Genomic DNA, 19,811 nt, shown 5'->3' with positions numbered 1-19,811 from the left:
GGGGGTTAAAAGAGGTAACCTTAAGTTAATTAGTGGGTTATTATTGTCATCTTTTATTCTTAATTATATACTAATTAGGGTAAAAGAAAGAGGGTTTGAATAAAGAAAATAGAAAGAACAAGAGAAAGAGAGAGAAAGTTGAACGAGGAAGAGAGAAAACGAAGAACAAAGCTTGGGAAAATTGCTTGCTTGATCACTAATCTTCGGTGGAGGTAGGTTATGGTTTTTCTTACGATATTCGTAGTAAACTCTTAATAGCAAATGATATGTATTGATAATATTGTAAACCCTGCTATGTGCTTACTTGTATGCTTGCATGAATGTAATTATATAATTGTGATTATATAAGCATGATGAAGTTATTGAATCCCAAATTTTGAAAAACCCTAATATCTTTGTTAATGATGAGGCCTTGGTATAAAAGAAGGCGTGATGAACTAAAATAGTGAGATTGATGATGCCTTGGTAAGAAAGAAGGCTTGATGAATTGATGGAAGGAGATTAGGGGATCGGGTGCCACGTTCCGGTACCAGGATAGTATATGAGGATCGAAGTGTCACGTTCCGACACCAGGATAGAATATGGATCGGGTGCCACGTTTCGGTACCAGGATAGTATATGAGGATCGGAGTGTCACGTTCTGACACCAAGATAGAATATGGATCGGGTGCCACGTTCCGGTACCAGGATAGTATATGCGGATCGGAGTGTCACGTTCCGACACCAGAATAGAATATGGATCGGGTGCCACGTTTCGGTACTAGGATAGTATATGAGGATCGGAGTGTCACGTTCCGACACCAGGATAGAATATGGATCGGGTGCCACGTTCCGGTACCAGGATAGTATATGAGGATCGGAGTGTCACGTTCCGACACCTGAATGTGTATGAGGAGCAGAGTGTCACGTACCGACACGAGAGGAATAAAGATAATGAATCTTGAAAGATGTTAATATACTCAATCTAATGAACCTAAATCCCAAATGAGTATGATGAGGAGGCGTGAGTCCTCATTGATGAGCTTGGTGTTGTAACCAAGGGTTATGGTAATTGTAAATGCTACATGTTGAGTATCATCGTTGATTTTATGATATTACTTGGTATATACTGTTTTCTATTTTGAGTTGGCCGATGATATCTACTAAGTACCCGTGTTTTGTACTGACCCCTACTTTTATGTTTTTTTCTTGTTTATTTGTGGAGTGCAGCAAACGTACCGTCATCTTCAACTCAACCGTAACTCTAGCCAGTCTTCACTACATCGGATCTTCAGGGTGAGCTAATGCTTCTAGCTTGGACTGGATCTTCCTCTTCATGTCTTGATGCCTTGAAGTTCCGGCATGGACTAGCTTTCATGTATTTTTAGCTTTTTAGAATCTCTTAGTTAAGTACTTTGATCATAGATGTTCTTGTGGGGATGACTTCCAGATTTTGGGGATAATAATAGTTATTGATTTTAATTAATGAGTTAAGTCTTCCGCATTACTTTCTGTTGATATTACATTGAAATGTTAAGGTTTAGATTGGTTGGTTCGCTCACACAGGAGGGTAAGTGTGGGTGCTAGTCGCGGCCCGATTTGGGTCGTGACATAAATAAATATTTTTTCATATGTAGTAAGTTTTCAATCTTCAACATCCTTATTTTGCCCATTATTACAGTTTTTCGTATAGGAATAATAATAATATGACATCTTTAGATTAGAATTGTAAGATTAAGAAATTCTTTTTTATACTTTTTATTTTTGAGAATAATAAAACTAGGGAAAAGGGTCAAATATGCTCCTAAACTTTTCAAAAAGGTTTAAATATGCCCCCCGTTTAAAGTTTGGTCCATATATACCCTCGCCGTCCAATTATTGGTACAAATATGCCCTTATGGGTGTTGTTGGCCACCTCAAAATATCCAACGCATTTTACTTTTCTTTAATTGCCCAAATGGATTTTTCACGTCATTTTAATATTACATCATGGCATTTATATTACAAAAGAGAAAGGGTCAAATATGCCCCTAAAAATCCGACCCATTAAACCCTTTTATTACCCATATTTTATGGTTCAATTATACCCCTCTTTTAAATAACTTATCCTACCCATATCCGACCCAAAACTCATATCCCTTTTCCCCAAAACAAATTAGGGGAAAAGGAATTTGTTAAAATCAGTAACCTGACCTTAGTGAACAATGTTCTCATCTTTCATGGAACCGATGGTGTATTCAAGTATCAATCTCTTCTTGATTACATAATTAGAGCATTAAGAAAAGACGATTCACTGTTGTTGCTAAGTTGTTAATTTTGACTTTTGTTTCTGTTGCTTGTAACGATATTACTTTGTTCTCACAACGGATTCTGTTATAATTACCGTCACCATGTTGTTCTCCGAAGGTACCGTTTTGGGATCTTGCAAGAAATGCAAAGGCTACTATGATTTTTCAAACTATTTGCTTGATTCTGGCCGCTTGTGCCTTCTCTATCATCGGCGACAATGGACATCCATTATCCGGAAGAAACAAATAACGATTTTACCACCAATTTTCTGTCAACATCTTCGACGATAAAAGAGATCCATTATTCGAATGAGATAATTAATGGTTATAACTTATAACTCCAGTGTTCAGTCTTGTTCACCGGAAAGAATGGAGTTTCGCTATGAATCTCCTTACCTTTTAATTGGTGGGGATGAATTTGGTTAGGTGGACATTTATGTGGCATTATAATATACACATTGAATGCGAGACCTCATTTTGTTAATAGGAAGGGTAGAAGTGATAATTTTCAGCTAAAACACAATGAAGAATATATTTGCTCTATTTTAAATGTTTTGGGGGAAAATGGATATGGGTTTTGGGTCGGATATGGGTAGGATAAGTTATTTAAAAGAGGGGTATAATTGAACCATAAAATATGGGTGATAAAAGGGTTTAATGGGTCGGATTTTTAGGGGCATATTTGACCCTTTCTCTTTTGTAATATAAATGCCACGATGTAATTTTAAAATGACGTGGAAAATCCATTTAGGCAATTAAAGAAAAGTAAAATGCGCTGGATATTTTGAGGTGGCCAACTAACGCCCATAAGGGCATATTTGTACCAATAATTGGACGACGAGGGTATATATGGACCAAACTTAAAACGAGGGGCATATTTAAACCTTTTCAAAAAGTTTAGGGGCATATTTGACCCTTTTCCCATAAAACTAAGGTACATAAAATGAAACAGATAGAGTATCGCTATTATATCAACTGGGATGTATAAATGGATATGGGCTTATGTACTAAAGGGCCTCCACTTTGACTGAATTTAGTCCAGGCAGAGGCAGCCCAACTTAAATATAAGTTAAGCTTTCATTAATGATGAATACTTGTTGAATCAATTTTCAAACCAAATTTTAGAGCAAATTCATTTTCTTGTATTATTTATTAATATATTATTTAGCATAACATAAAAAATAAAATTAATGTAAGATGAGAGAAGAATTGAGAAAGATGTATAGATTGTGAAGTCGAGTTAATAAGAATTTTTTTTTTGGCTAACTTGTTGCTAAATAAGATTAGCCATGAAATTTTACTCTTTATTCTACCGTTAATTATGTATTTTAGTATAATACTATAAATAAAGTGGATGAGACTGCAATATTTGGAATTCTAATTGGCCTATATTTATCTCCGATTCGAAATTTCGATGTAATTATTACTATTTTTTGAGATAAAGAATCATCAAAACTTTAATGGAGACGTCGAAATCAAACAACATTATCCCAAAACTTTGATGTGCGCTTCTACTATCAATATGAGATAACACAAGACGTCAAGATGGACGTAATAGAAGTGATAATTGTCAACTGTGTCAAGGAGATTACTGCACAAATGAAAAATCTAAAAAAAAGTTTTACTAAAATAATCCAAACCCTTTTCCACTACGGGTGCTATAGCAAAGTTTGCATAATTGCGTTTCATAGCAAACATAAAACTGTATAATTCTTCGCTATACATATACAATTGTGTAATTCGCTGGCCTAAATTATATATTTCGCTGGCCTATTTTGCTGCAATTGTATAATTTGCTTTGCATACAGTTGAATCGAATTAAAATATATGTATATTGCATAATTATAAGTGTATAGCAAGAAGATATATGTTTTTCTCGCTTTATACAAAAACAGAAACCATAATATATACACTTCTGTTGTATAAAGCTAGAGATAATTGTATTTCACTGCAATTGTATAATTCACAATTGTATAATTCGGTGGCCTTTTTCTCTGCAATATTTGAAGTAAAATGTTTGTAAATTGTATAATTAAGTGTATAACACGAAGATATATATTTTGACATGTGTATATACAATTTTCTCTCGCTTTATACAAAACAGTAACAGAATTATACATTTCTGTGTATAAAGCGAGAGAGGCGAGCGAGAATGGAGAGTGGCGAGCGAGATTTTTGGGAGAGAGACGCTGGCAAATTTTAGCTAATGTTTGCTATGGAGCACAATTAAATCAAATCCTAACTATTTCATTTAATTTAGGTTATTAGTTTGCTATTATATATAGTTTTCGCTTGGTCTCTGCCCCTGAGTTTGCCACTGATGACAAACATAACCAGGTGTATAACTTTGCAAATTACTTCAGCTGGAGATATTTAACTGACATTTGTCACAGAGAAAGCACCAAGAGTATATCCGAGGTAAATGAAGTGATTGAGAACTTTTTAAAATAAGATTTAAATTTTCCACATATACAAAAAATATTAATAACTAATTTCATTTCAGGTATTTTTATTATAAGTGGACATAATACACATTTATCTCTTTTTGGTATAACATATACTTTCTCCGTTCACTATCGTTTGTCATGAATTCTATTTTTAAAGTTAAACTATAAGAATTTTAATTAACATTTTAAGATATATTTTTTCATCATATTGATATGCAAAAAGAAAAAATTACAATTTATAGTACTTTTCAGATAATTTTTGAATATCTAATTTTTATTTTAAATATCGAATTAATGTAATCTAATTTAACATTAAAAATTAGTCAAATTTATTTTTTAAAAGCCCAGCATAACAATAAAAGTGAATGGAAGGAGTATCTGATAATATTATCGAGATATACGTAAACTGATTTGAGATATAATTATTGTAGGAGATAGGAGTATAAAATAATAAAAGGTTAGTTTGCGGAAGACGACGTCGTCTAAGAGCATAGAACGGTATCTCAATGGTATATTCTGGTTTATAGTGCAGCCATAATTGCATATTCAAAACAACATACAAAGTCCACAAAATTTCAAAATAATTAGTGACACTTTACCTAACTTTTGGGTGAAACTTTTATGACCCCTTTTTTAAGTTTATTTTAGTTTAATATTCTTGCGTGAGTTAATAACCCACTTATTTAGTAATGAAACTTTTTCAGGAATAAATAATATAAGACCTAATTACGTTACACAACAATAGTTATTGAAATTTGCTCTTTATCAGTATAATTGATGCAAAGGGTTACATCACTAATACAAAACAAATTTCATGAATTGTTATGTCCCCGGTACTAAACAAATTTTATGATTTTATTTTTTAAAATTTCATGTCAAATTAAATTAACGATGTCAATAAAATATAATAGAAGGGAGTACATTTTGGAGAAAATAATTATAATAGGTGGATAATGTATTTACCTTGATCGGAATGATCCTATGTATTATAAAGGTGCTCACTTTGGTCATTAATATATTTCATTTCATTTAATTGAAATGACCTTTAATATATAACAAAATGTGTCCATTTTGGACTTTTACCCAAAACTTAGTAGATTTATATATATTATAAAATAACGTTAAATTAAATTATGGTAAGTGGCTAATAAATTTCATCATTTATGTCTTATTTGTTAGCTCCAACGAAAAATTCAATAAAATTTAACATCATTTTTTTCAACAAAATTTATCATTTTCTCTTGCTTAAATAAAAATAGGTATTACTCACTAGAATAATATTTTGAAAAAAGAGAAAATAATAACTTTTTTTATTGGAGAAAATGGCGATAGATTTTATAGAGTTCTTTCTTTGGAGATAACAAAGAAGACATCAATAGTAATTTTGTTAGCCACATCGAATGCACAATCAAATTTTATATTATTTTTTATTTACAAATCTATGAAATTTAAAATAAAAGATTAAAATGAACATATTTTGTTATATATTAAGAGTAATTTCAATCAAGTAAAATAATTCATGACCAAAGCGAACACTTTTGAGATACATGAAAGTTCATTTTCTCAATCAAGTAAAATACATTAAAGATTAGAATAAATTAAAAATTATTTAGATGATTTTCTTTTTATTTTCGTATCCAGTGACATAATTATTCACACGTGGGGCCCGGAAGGTGCTAAGTGCACTTACGTGACAAAAACACTCCACTATAATTGGATTAAAATAAACCCCTCAATTATTAAAATAAAAATAAAAATAGTATTAATAATTATAGCTTACAAAATATCAACACAAATAAAATTAGATACATTGAACCTGGACATGCTCATTTTGGATCTATAAGTACTCTTCCCTCTAAACGGTTTCTAATATCACAAATCAATCTCGTAGCTTCTCTTTCTTTGTGCTCAATTGTTATAATTACTCTCTAATCATGTTTTCCACCATTGCTGTACCTTCCGGCAAAGCAAATCCTCACCGGCGGGAAGTTTCCACCGTGCCGGAGAGCGAGGTTCTACGGAGAAGAAACGAGGAGTTGGAGAAGGAATTGAAGAAGAGCATTGAAAGGGAAGAGAAAATGAAAGAGGAATTGCAGAAGACGTGGGACCGGCTGAGGGTGGCGGAGGAGGCGGAGGAGCGGCTCTGCTCTCAGCTCGGTGAACTTGAGGCGGAAGCTGTTGATCAGGCTCGGGCATACAGGACACGTGTCATCAATCTGATGGATCAACTCTCTTTGGCTCAGAAACTTCTAGAGTCAGCTTCTATTTCTCGATGATATGCAACGGGAATTGTTGTTGATGCGTCAACTCCGTTTTAAAAACTAGGTGTAGATGTGTTAGAACGGTTATTTGGATGATAAGTATTATTTTAGTTTTAATTTTAAAATTATGAGCTCGAATCATCGACTAAACATAGGACACGATTAATCGAAATTGTGTGCTCGAATTATGAAGGGGATATGGAAAATGCTTGTAAAATTATGTGTAATATACTGTTGGTCTCCTATTTCTTTTGATCTCCTATTTTCTCTGCTTTTGCTCTCTGCTACTTCATCCGGTCCTATTTACGTATTGTTATTTTAAGTTATTATTATCATTTTATTTTAAAGTTATTATTTAATTTTTTTGATTAATTAAATTAACTATTTAATTTTCTTATTTAATTAGATTCATACTTTTAAAACTAATAAATAAAGTGTGAAAAATAATAAAATTACAAATTAATTTTGTGAAATAACGAATATTGATCGACAACTGACGGACCTTTTGGTTAAACATAACTAATTCGGCAAGTCATGCTGATAGGATGACTACTTTAGCCTATGATAACTTAACTCAAATCCTTTTTTTTTTTACAAAAAAAAGAAATATTAGAAATATATTATTACAACTAACTTTATTATTGATACATTTTCAACTTCAAACTTGGCTATTATTATTTATACTGTCTATTATTAAAAAGAAAAATGCACGAGTATTTTTTTAATATATGTTCGAAATTTTAGAGACACACTTATATTATAATAAAGTCTTATTATCCCTGACTTATTTTATAAGTAATTTTCTCCATTTCGATCTACATAGCATTAACTTAAAAGAAAAAGTCAAATAGTGTTGAGCCGACAAAATAGTGTCACGTAGGTCAAAAAGAGATAGAAAGTTATTAATAAAATAAGTTAAGGAGATAATAAGATCCTAATATAGTATAAGCGTGTCTCAGAGACTTCGAGCTGAGTACTTATGCATCATTCCATATTAAAAATAAAAATTAACTATAATATAAAATTTTCTTAATTAAATAATTAAAATGAAATATGTATTTTTATAGAGAGATCATGTTATATGAAATGAAAGGAATATATTAGATATAAAATTTCTGACACTCAATAATAAACAAAAGATTATGCTGAGTTATTTATACTGATTAACAAATAAATTAAAGTAAAAATATGTATTATTTAATTATAATTTTGTGATGACCGTATATTAAATTACATAATTAGTACAAAACATTGGTTGCCAATATATTTGTATTCTTACTCCATTTTAACATAATAATATATATAATATTACATGTGACAATTCTTATAAAAAATTATATTTTATTTTCTACGATGATATTTATTTTGAATTTTTTAGGAAGACAATTATTTTGAGATATATTATTTCTTTTGAAACATTTATTTTAGGACAAAGAAAGTATATGCGTGAACAATTGCTCTCATTTTTATATTAAACTTACATTTCCTCGATCAAATAATAATTATCCACTACAGATTTGATATATACTTTTAAAAATAATAAAATTAAGTTTATAATTATAGAAATCCTGATACATCAACCTGATGCACGAGATAGATTAATTTGATGCACAAAAATGAAGGATTTTGAGGATTTATAAAACTAATAGGTGATAATAGTAATAAAAAATTTAGAAGTGTGAATTTTCTCATTTTTATCGAATAATATTAAAGTTATGTTTTGAAAAATATATTAAACATTAAGAATAAAATAGAAACAATATAAAGTTATCCATACTAGCTATCACCTTTGGTGATGATGATTGAAGGTTTGAGAAAACCCCTATGATCCTATCACATATTTACATTGAAAAATAAGTAATCGTATAAATTAATGACAAGCATGCGCTACTGTTACCTATCAGTGCAAACATTTTGATGAGTAATGACGTGAGAAATCAAAAATAAACATCATTTTTAACATGATATTAACAAATAATTATATTTTTCAATTTTGAATATGTATAAATGGACACTTAAATTATTATAAAATCGAACAAGCAGATACAAGTGTCTTATATGACATATTACATGTATGATATCATGTAAGATAAAATTTTTATATAGGGTATTATATAAGATGAATATATTCATTTCCTCAATTTTATACGAATTAAAATACATATTTGCATATTAAAATTGAAAGTTATAGTTGTTAATTAACTGTTAAATTAAAAAATTATATTTATCTATTATATTTTGTTTGATACAAAAAAGAATTGAAAATTTTGGAAAGGATAATGGGATAAGCAATTCCTGGCCATTCACTCAGCAAATGTGAAAGATGTCAAAATGCTCCTTCATGTCCAGCAAAAGTTTCTTTTCAAAAGAGATAAGAGTTTCATCCATTGAATCAAGATAAAACTTTCAAATGTATTATTATTATTATTATTGTTATTATTATTAATGTTATTATTATTATTGGTTATTAGTATTAGTTAGTATAAATAATCCAAAACATGGCTTAATAACGACAATAAAATAACGATAGATATTGACAAGGTCAGAAATTTTATCAAGGATGTTCAAAAATTATGGTGTGTGGCTGTCAAAATAAAATAGAAAAACATTGTACTGTTTGAGATTCAAGCTCAGAACGTCTTCATTCAAATGGGCATTCATAACCGGCGTCTTGTTAAGACTTTTAAGAGTGTCCAACTTTACATATATATCCTTTAAATGCAAAATTTAACGTGTATATATATAACATAATTTTCCAATGACAAGATGATTAGAGGTATTGAGGGCTTCATGTCTATTCAAATATCACAAAAAAATTAATTTAAATTTAAATTTACGAATAATCCATGAACCAAACTGAGGGCCTGTTTGGATTGACTTTTAACTTATGACTTATAAACAAAAAACCATAAGTTAGAATTTCTAACTTTTGACTTATTTTTTTGGCTTTGAAATAAGTGTTTATAAGCACTTTTTAACTTTATCCAAACACTTCAAAAATGCTTAATAACTATTTTGGCTTAACAACACCTAAAATAAGTCAATCCAAACGGTTACTAACAGATCCGATGGTTCTTAGTAGACTTATCGACGTGTATGACTTATAGAGAAAGTAGTTAACTGATTTTATCGTAATAAAAATACTATCATTGTTTCATTTTAGTTGTCCACCTTATGAAATTAAGAAATAATTAATTACATTTTTTCAATACTACCTTAGCAAATTCTTTTAAGGTGTACATATTTATTTGTGAAATTTTCAAGAAGTTTTTTAAGGGGTGAATTAATAAAAAAAATTTATTTATGATTTCTTAAGTATCATACAAAATAGAACGTGCTCAACTAATGTGAGACGGAAGGAAGTAGTTAAAGTGAATTTTGCTACATTTTTAAAATAACTTTTTATGGAGTTAAGGTTCAACTTATGAAAGAATTAAGGACATACTCACAATCTATCACCTAGTCAACTCAGTTTCACTTGGTCCTTTTTTCAAGGCTACATATTTTTTTGGGTTAAAATGGGAGATCAGAAATGTCCAAGCATGAACAAATGAAGCATATTGTTCTGCAAATTGTTAAATGTAATTGATTGTTCATTGGAACTGATTAGTTTTGAATATTGATGAGGTAGACTCGATTAATTCGACTATTTTTAGAATTGTAATTATGAATATGCTTAACAATGAAACGTTCTGAAAATTCATATCCAATAATTTATTCTATAAATTTTCAATCATATATCTAAAGATTCCTCAAGTTGCGAATCCGTAAACAACCTAACAAATAATTAAAGGGGTGTACATCTCAATGTAGTGATGATTTCTTCACTCTTTCTAATGTAAAACATCCATCGATAAATTTCTCTCTACGAGTAGGGTACGAAAAACACTATAAATTAATTGATTCTCGATCAAAGGTGGTCTACTCACTAATTCTATGGTCATCGTTCTTTTATGGATTCCCACCAACCTAGTGACACACTATCCACAATTTTTCTCTTTATCGAATCGTAGATATTATTTGTTCCTTTATTTTTTTTAATCAAAGAAAAAGAATTATTTTTTAATTCAAAATCTCCTACTCATACGGAAGAGGAGCTATATGTTGACTTCCTTCTAATCGATATTCTCGAATAATAAGGCATCATGAGATATCAAATTTTTAATTCTTATCAAAAGCGGATTTAAAACTCCATATTCAAATTTAAATTTTAAATAAGTTCTTAACTAAAATACACCTTACTTAAAAACGTCTTGTAAATAAATTCCCCAACCTTAAAGTCGAATCCTTCTTCAAAATAATACAAAGACCACCATTTAGAATAACATTAATAATAATAAACACAACAAAATGAAGGATTTGAAATGAAATCCAATATCCTAGAAATTGCTATTTTTAGTTGTTTTTATCATCCATTTGTATTTTTTCTTCTTTATTGAACAAAACAAATTGGAGCAAAGGAGGGACCAAATCTGCAAATGGACACATCTTTCTATTTTTCACAAGGGAAAGGGATGATTGGAATATTTTTGAAATTTTGGTCAGACACAAATTACAGCTTCAAAATAAAATCAGCCCTATGGATCATATTAAACTAAAAATAAAATAAAAATTATGGCTTTGATATTATAAAAGAAATTAAAAATTAATTAGTCAAATACAAATTGCTATTTCATAAAAATAATTTTCAAAATAACTAGAATTTACAAATCCGACCTAACAGTCTATACTCTGTAAATATCAAGATGTTGCACCATTAATATGCATCATGCCATGTCTCTTTTTTCTTTCAATCTAATATTTCGTCCATACGTAAAGACTCAATTAAATTTTAATTCATACATTACACTATTTATTTTTAAACACATAACTTTCATTGGATTTTTCTTACTTTTCAAAAGTTTAATCTCCAAACTTTAAATTAAATACGAAAGAATCTTTATCATTCCACCGCTAGACAAAAACAAAAGCTTCTATTTTATCCTATTGAAAAGTAGATCTAAATCTTGTTCACAAAACTTTGGGTCCATTTATAGATACACAAAATCAAAACTAACAACAATGTACATAGTCCATTCATGTTAAAATATCCAATATGTTATTACACATGAAATTTTTTTATTTATTATGAATAGAATAATTACGATAACATTTTCTAAAACATGCCGAAAGAGAAGAATAACGCAAAAACATCAAAGAATTATACTATTTTGATATGTAATGACATTATACGTCGAAAAATAATAGTAATATGCATTGAATGTCGGATGGGTACATCAAAAATAATAATATATTTAATATAATATTTTGTAAAGTATGTGAATTTCTAATTTTTTTTTTTTTTTTTGAATAGGGTGTCCAAATGTTGCTTCTAAGAAGAGGACAAAAAATATCTGCTCTCTGATTACGTAATAATCCCCTAAATTACAAAAGAAATCTCCGAGGGCCTTTAATTAATTAATTAATCGTAACACCTAGATACATTGAACCTGGACATATTCAATATTGGGTCCATTAACAACTCTTTCTAGTATAAATAGATCCGTTTTTAGCAGTTAAACCACAAATTAATCTCCTAGCCTTCTTGCGCTCAATTAAACTAATACACTGTATTTGCTTCCACTAATTTTTCAACTAATTCCGTTAGTTATGGCGCCGACTATAGCAGTGCCTTCCACCCAAACAACACCGCATCACCGCCGCGAGACCTCCGCCGTGCCGGAGAGCGAGGTGCTCAGAAGAAGAAATGAAGAGTTGGAGAAGGAATTGAAGAAGAGTTTTGAGAGAGAAGAGAAAATGAGAGAGGAGTTGCAGAAAACATGGAAGCGGCTGAGGGTGGCGGAGGAGCGGCTCTGTTCTCAGCTCGGAGAATTCGAAGCCGAGGCTGTTGATCAGGCTCGGGCTTACAGGACACGTGTTATGAATCTAATGGATCAACTCTCTTTGGCTCAGAAACTTCTCCAGTCGGCTTCCGTTGTTGTCCCCACTTCCCAATGATTATAGGGGAAGCTGGGTTCCACATTTTTTTTTTTAAATAAGCCGATTAGTCTAGAGAGGACAATAATTTGTATAGTTTGAATTTTGTTGATACAATTCGGTATTTTTATATAATTAATTAATACAAAGTCTTTAAATTATATAAACATAATAAATCTCAAAATAATTAATTGATATAAATATAAACATATGAATTTTAAATAAAATTCAAAAATAACATATTTATACAAACATTAAAAAGTTGTACACAAAAAAAGTTAAATGTATATGATGATAAAATTAAAAAATCAAAGGAAATCGTCGTCAATCGTCATATACAAATACAAATTAGTTGTGAATCATACAAATGTGACGAATTATTTATAAACAAATATAATTAATTATATAAACTCAAAATCAGTCCAACGTAATTAATGTAACATTAATCGCGAATGATAATTATAATAAACTATATTAATAATGAGTAATTAAATAATATAAATTTGAGTATATGATGTTTAAATAATTAAATGGTCAGTATTCTTATAATTTCAACATCAACTCATCAACTATATAGGCTACATTAGATACATGTTAACATAGGTTAAAGAACATTATACTTTAAGCTGTGAAAGGGGGTACTTTATTATACATATTTAGGGAGTGGCTAGCTTGTATTATTGGTGCTAAAGAAGAAATAATTAATGCTATCTTTTTCTCTCCAAATTTCTGTTAGCTCTCAAGTCCCATCATGAATGATATCATCAATTTTTCTGGTTAAGTTGATGAAATATCTCCATCTCAATTCTCAAATATCAACATCCCCATTTTTTTTTTATTTTTTGTACTTTACTAGCTTTTTGATTCAATTTTTTTTTTTTTAAAAAAGAATCATCTCTATATTATTATTATTATTTATACTTGTTTGATTTCAACTAACATAACATATTTAAGATAAAAAAATTAAATGATTTTTTTGATACATTCTATGTATCATTAGTTTAAGACTATAAATTTCAATATTTTTGTTTACTTTCTTAAATTCAATATCAAGTCGAGTTAATGTTTTTGTATCAAACATGTATATGTTACCTATGCAGTATCGTTTTTTTGATTTGCTTCTCTTGTTGCACACGAGCAAAACGAGAAAGGAAAATGTGAGAAAATCTTAAGCTTTCTTCGTGCATTGTTTTTCTTCCTGTTATGAAGGCACTGAAGAAAGTCTTTTAATTTTATGAAAATACTATAAATAATATTACTTTTTAGTCATATTTTTTTTAGTAATAAGCAGGATTACTCACACATCTAATCTAATAATGCTTCCTTAGGGTTATTTTGACTTTCAGTTAGTAATATCTACCTTTTTATAGATGAGTATATATATACACATACACAGATCAAAAAATTTAAATCTATAATTTTTATTCTTCTTTAGTTTAATAAAGTTTTTAGGTCAATATCCGCAACAAAAACAAACTCATCAAAATCAAATGCGAATTTCAAGCGAATGAAATTCTTGATAAAAAAAGAAACAAACACTAGTATATGGATAAATACAATCACGGTATTAAAATATACAAGCTTAAAATTTTCTTGTATACTCTATATACTACTTTTTGCTTTTTCTTGGTAAAAAACTTGAATCTTCAATCCTTTTGATATTTCACTTTGATCTTCATGATCTTGTTTATCTCGTAGGAATTAGCCTAAAACTCCAATGAAAAAAAGAAAAAAAAAGAAAAATTAAATTCATTGTAATGTATAAATAACTTTTTTTTTGGTAAATACATATATAATACGAAGTGACTTGTCTATGAAAATGTTCACTATTTTAAATTAAAAGTCAAATGAAATCAAAGTTAAAGAAACATTAGATTACATGTGTCACTTAGTGTGAGTGTTCGTTAATGATTAAAAATTTGACTAAAATTAATGTTTGGAGTATTTAAAACTTTTCACAAAATTATAGACTCATGTCTAGTTTTTTGAATTTTGTTTTCTTCGTTACTATAAATGACTTGCATTCAAATTAGGTTGTTTGCGTGTACCCGTGAGGGTGCAGAGGTTTCAAATTGGATATGAAAATTTTAATTTTTGATTTTCGAATTAAAGAAATTCTAAAAAAAATTCAATCCAAATAATCATATTGAATTGAATTTTTAAGTTCAACTTTGAATATTTTAAATTTCCAATTAGATCGTTAGTGATCAAATGATAATATCGACATAACAAAAGAAGGTTAAATAGGAAATGATCTCTTAGAAAATACAAATGAGTTTCATAAAAAAAAATACCGATAAACTTATTGCATATAAGATTGAGAAAATAGTTAAAGCTTACGAGTCCTATACGAAATTAGTGTACAGTAAAAGAAATCAATGAGACATCCTTATAGATGTAAACTTTTCGTACTGCCAAGCAAATAATACCTTTACAAAGGATATACAACGCTAGCAAATGAGCATTTCATACTTTCCACAAGCCTTCTATTGTTGAACACAATGTTCTCATTGAAAATTTTCATATCTATTATTGCATTTAGTATTGTACTTTTGGTTTACTAAATTGATTGTTCAATTCATTTCATCATAAAATACATTTTAGAAAGATTTAATGGTATTGCCAGTTGTCCTAAACACATAGACCACTAAATTTGGTTTCTCAGTCGTGTAACGATGAGATGAGAGAAAAGAAACTTCTTTGATTACAATACTTTTCTTGATTTCCAGGGTACTATAATGTGCCAAAAGATCTCGAAGAAATTCCTGCATAAACCCACAAAACACATGTCGGCATGTGTTTTGTCGACACGTGTTTGTTGTGCTTTTGCAGGGGTCTTTTCAAGAATTTTCAGGCATATTATAGTACCCTAAAAATGATGAGATGAGAGAGAAGAAACTTCTTTGATTACAGTACTTTCCTTGATTTCCAGGATACTATAATGTGCCAAATGATTCTTGAAGAAACCCCTGCATAAACCCAGCAAACACATGTCGATATGTGTTTTGTCAACACGTGTTTGCTATGCTTTTGCAGGAGTCTTTTCAAGGATCTTTCGGCACATTATAGTACCCTGAAAACTAAGGAAAGTACTGTAATCAAAAAAGTTTCTTCTCTCATCGTTTCACGACTGAGAAACCAAATTTAATGGTCCATATGTTTAGGACAACTGACAATACTAGCTTCCCAACTCCTAATTCCGCGATTGTCTAGACTATAAAAAACATTATATATGCTTAATGAAATAAAATGAGAAATAATTAATAAATATATATATGATTAAGCATTCAAACTGATTATCTGCCTATACAAGATCACTAGTTCACTAAATTGAACGTGAAACCTTTGAGATTGTTTCTGCCATTTGTTTGGTACAACTTCGTCGAAATGAAGAAGGAGATTTAATTATCTTAGAAGTTTGATCAAAAGAGATGGTCATATTAGTATAAAAGTTTGAATAATTTTTAAATATTTTGAAGATTTATTTGTTTTGATTTCAATTAATATTATTCTATTCTTTTTTATTTTATTTTGATTTGATGTCTATTAACATTGTTATTATGCGAATGAATGAAGATGAAAAATATCACATTTTGATTTTTGTTTTATTGTGTGTATCTTTTTGTTAATTTCTAATTAATATTCTAAAAATCTTTGTCAATTGTTGTTGAGTATTGATTGTGCGATGATGATCATTAAGTGTGCGAACTATTTTAATTAATTATCTACACCATGGGAGAGCTAATCTTGGCCATTCGGATTAATAATACTTCAAAACTAGAAGGCACAGATTTGCAAAAATATCCTTAAATGAGTAATTAGACAGATTTGTTATTTACTTTTCTAGTTGATAGACGGAGTCACATAGATCATATATTGTTATACATATTCTATATGAAGTATATATCTATTATATATTTGTGGTGTGAATCTCTATTCTTTGTCTAACAGGATTTAATTTGTTTATATGTTGATGTCTTGTTGAATATGAGTGTGTATGCAATCAGTTGCTTTGTCTTTAGTGTACCTGGTTTTGTCAGTCTTACTCGCTTGCTTGCTAAAAAGACTAAAACTAGCTTTGACAGAGTATAGGACATCTGCTCGTTCAATATTTATTTTGACAACAATTCATTGTGATAAATGAAATTGTTCTATTTAGTTCTATTTTATATTTTAAATGAATTAGACACTAAGAAAGCATTTTTTTTAGATTTCGATAATTTTTAATTTAATCAGCCGACGAATAACTATATAGGGTAATTATTCAAAAAAGGGAAGATTATCTTATTATACATATATCTACTAATTCTCTTATACTTCAAATAATTACATATCTTATCCTTAATGAAGAGTTTCCTATCATATACTAAGGAAGATACACTTGATGCATGTATATTTACTATCATATACACTAAAATGAAAGAGATGCGAGCGAGAAGGGGTGGGAGGCAATCGATATAGTCATGTATCCAGATATATATGATACACACTAGATATATATGTACATGTATATATATAGTGGGACTCACATGTATTTGGTATATCAAATCATAGGAGAGTGGCGAGGAAGATGAAAAGGATGTAAGCGAGATTTGTTATGTATCCAAACACATGCGAATCTACTTGGAAATAGTATATCTCGAATAAATTACATCTAATTTTGAATCAATATGTATCGTGAGATACATGTATATATCTGTATTTATCAAAATCAAATAAGATTTATAATATTGCTAATTTAAAAGTATGTAAATGATTAGCTCCTAGACTAGCAAAATTTCGATAAGTTTCCCATCAAATAAAGGACTATTGCGAAGGCTCAATAATTTTCAATGAAAGGAAGTTATTTAATGTCTGCGTTAACAGCATATATATACATATAATATTGTTCTGATAAAAGAGGTACAATATATATAATATCGGTTAAATTAAAACTGATCAAATTATATGGAACATATAATTAAAAGTTATCTAGATCAATAATCATATCATTATGGATTGACAACATCTAGTGTTGGATTTCTGACCCCCAAATTCGCCTTAGGAACAAGTTTATTCTATATGTTCCTTTGAGAAATTACAGCAGTTACGTTTTGTGAAGTAAATAAAATAATGACACAATATTTTATCGCGAAAAACCTCAACTCACAAGGGTAAAAACCACGACCTACACCTCTGTAGGATTTAACTCCACTTTATTAAATTTCAAGTCTCAACAAAAGATTACAAAGCTATGTAACCTAAGGAATTATAAACTCTAATTCCTAGAGGAATTATAAACTCTAATTCCTAGCTAAGAAATTATAAACTCTAATTTCTAGCTACCCAAAGACACAAAACCCCCCGGTTTAATATCTTCCAATGTTCTTCAAGTTCTACAACTTGTTGAACAACTCCTACTCACAAAACTCTGATTGTAAACAAGACTCTTGAATACAATCTTACAATTTTTCCTCACAAATTGCTACACTCCCAATAAATCTCAAAACTCTTTCAAACTTCTTGATCGTGTTTTGATCTTCTCTCTATGTAAGTGCGCAATTTTTTTGATGCAAATAGATCCCTATTTATAGATCAAAACTTCAACAAATTCTTGTATAATTCAACTTGTATTTGCCTTCTACAAATCCTTGTTGACTTCTACTTGGACTCCTTTTCTACAGAATTTTCTTAATAAATAAGAAAACACAATTTCCTTAAATAGGAATTAGTTTTCCTTCTTTCACTTGGCTTTGAACTCCTTTATAAAAGGAAACCTTTTGTACTTGTTGCTTGTCGAAAAAATAATAATTCCACGGCTTTATAACTTCTAATTCACGTGGTTGACGTTCTCCTTATCCAAGTCGGATTCGTTCTGTAAGGAACACGTCTGTACAACCTGTTTCTTTCATCTGTTTCTGTATTTGTCAATTATCAAAATCTTTATCATTCTAACAAATTCCCCCTTTTTGATGATGACAATTATACATTTCGAACTCAGCAAATAAGACACACATCTTCCTTCTTTTGCCATGTTACTGCTACAACTCCTTAACTTTGCCATACTTCAAAACAACAATATTTTAACAAATTCCCCCTTTTTGACTATGGCAAATTTTATCTGCTTGCATTGAATAGGTACACATAACTCACATGCAACTGCTTCCCCCTTTTGACATTAGGCAAATTTTATACTCATGGCCACAGGGGCTATCACTTACACAAACACTTAAAAATCAAGAACCCAATGAGCTAAAACAAAGAATTAGCATAAACATAGGAGATAGACATTAAGCTGAAACTCAAACCCAACATCAGCATTAATCAAAAAGCATATATACCACAAATGTAATAAAAATTAAACATAGAATCAAGCACTTGTGATGAAAAAAAAAAATTGGAAGTCAAAGGCTAGAGTGATTAGGTAATATCAAAAGATGAGAGGATAAATAAAAAAGTCATTTTTCAGCAGCAAAAATATCTTTTGGATTAACAAAATTAGCAGCCTTCTCAATTTCAAAGTTAACCTTGGTCTATGCACGCTCAATCCTCTTTTTTCGTTTTTTTTCTCTTTTAAGGAACTTGTTCAATCAACCATGTTCTTTCTGCAGAAACGATAGTTCACTCATCTTTAATTTCAATAGAGTCAGCAAGAGGAACAAACTTTCTTGAATATCACTTGTAAAGGAACATGTTCTCTCAATATGTTCCTTGGACGTGTACTATCAACTGCAGCACCAACTATAAATTTTATTTTATTTTATATCAATTCTTAATCCTAGTTTATATGGTTCCCAATAGAAGAACTATGTTCGACAGATGTATCTCTCATCGATTCCCTTTTACTAGATGCACCCAAGTTGATCCTAACAAGTGAACTT

The 19,811-nt window shown here is 29.6% G+C and overlaps 2 protein-coding genes across 2 annotated transcripts; both read left to right on the top strand.

Moving 5' to 3' along the window:
- Positions 1 to 6,455: 6,455 nt before the first annotated feature.
- Positions 6,456 to 7,230, top strand: LOC101243970 (protein RESPONSE TO LOW SULFUR 2-like). The gene has a single exon (XM_004235220.5). The coding sequence runs from the start codon at positions 6,649 to 6,651 to the stop codon at positions 6,988 to 6,990; it is 342 nt and encodes a 113-aa protein (XP_004235268.2). The 5' UTR covers positions 6,456 to 6,648; the 3' UTR covers positions 6,991 to 7,230.
- A 5,291-nt stretch (positions 7,231 to 12,521) lies between these two features.
- On the top strand, positions 12,522 to 13,100 carry LOC101243684 (protein RESPONSE TO LOW SULFUR 3-like). Its single transcript, XM_004235219.5, has one exon. The coding sequence runs from the start codon at positions 12,625 to 12,627 to the stop codon at positions 12,970 to 12,972; it is 348 nt and encodes a 115-aa protein (XP_004235267.1). The 5' UTR covers positions 12,522 to 12,624; the 3' UTR covers positions 12,973 to 13,100.
- Positions 13,101 to 19,811: the final 6,711 nt, after the last annotated feature.

The sequence above is a fragment of the Solanum lycopersicum genome, chromosome 3 (assembly GCF_036512215.1).
Source record: "Solanum lycopersicum chromosome 3, SLM_r2.1".
Taxonomy (NCBI): Eukaryota; Viridiplantae; Streptophyta; class Magnoliopsida; order Solanales; family Solanaceae; genus Solanum; species Solanum lycopersicum.
Note: the sequence above shows the minus strand (reverse complement) of the source record. Positions and strands in the feature narration are given on the sequence as shown.

Excerpts from the sequence above, each read along its gene's own strand:
- LOC101243684 (XM_004235219.5), top strand. The coding sequence starts at position 12,625 with ATGGCGCCGACTATAGCAGTGCCTTCCACCCAAACAACACCGCATCAC.
- LOC101243970 (XM_004235220.5), top strand. The coding sequence starts at position 6,649 with ATGTTTTCCACCATTGCTGTACCTTCCGGCAAAGCAAATCCTCACCGG.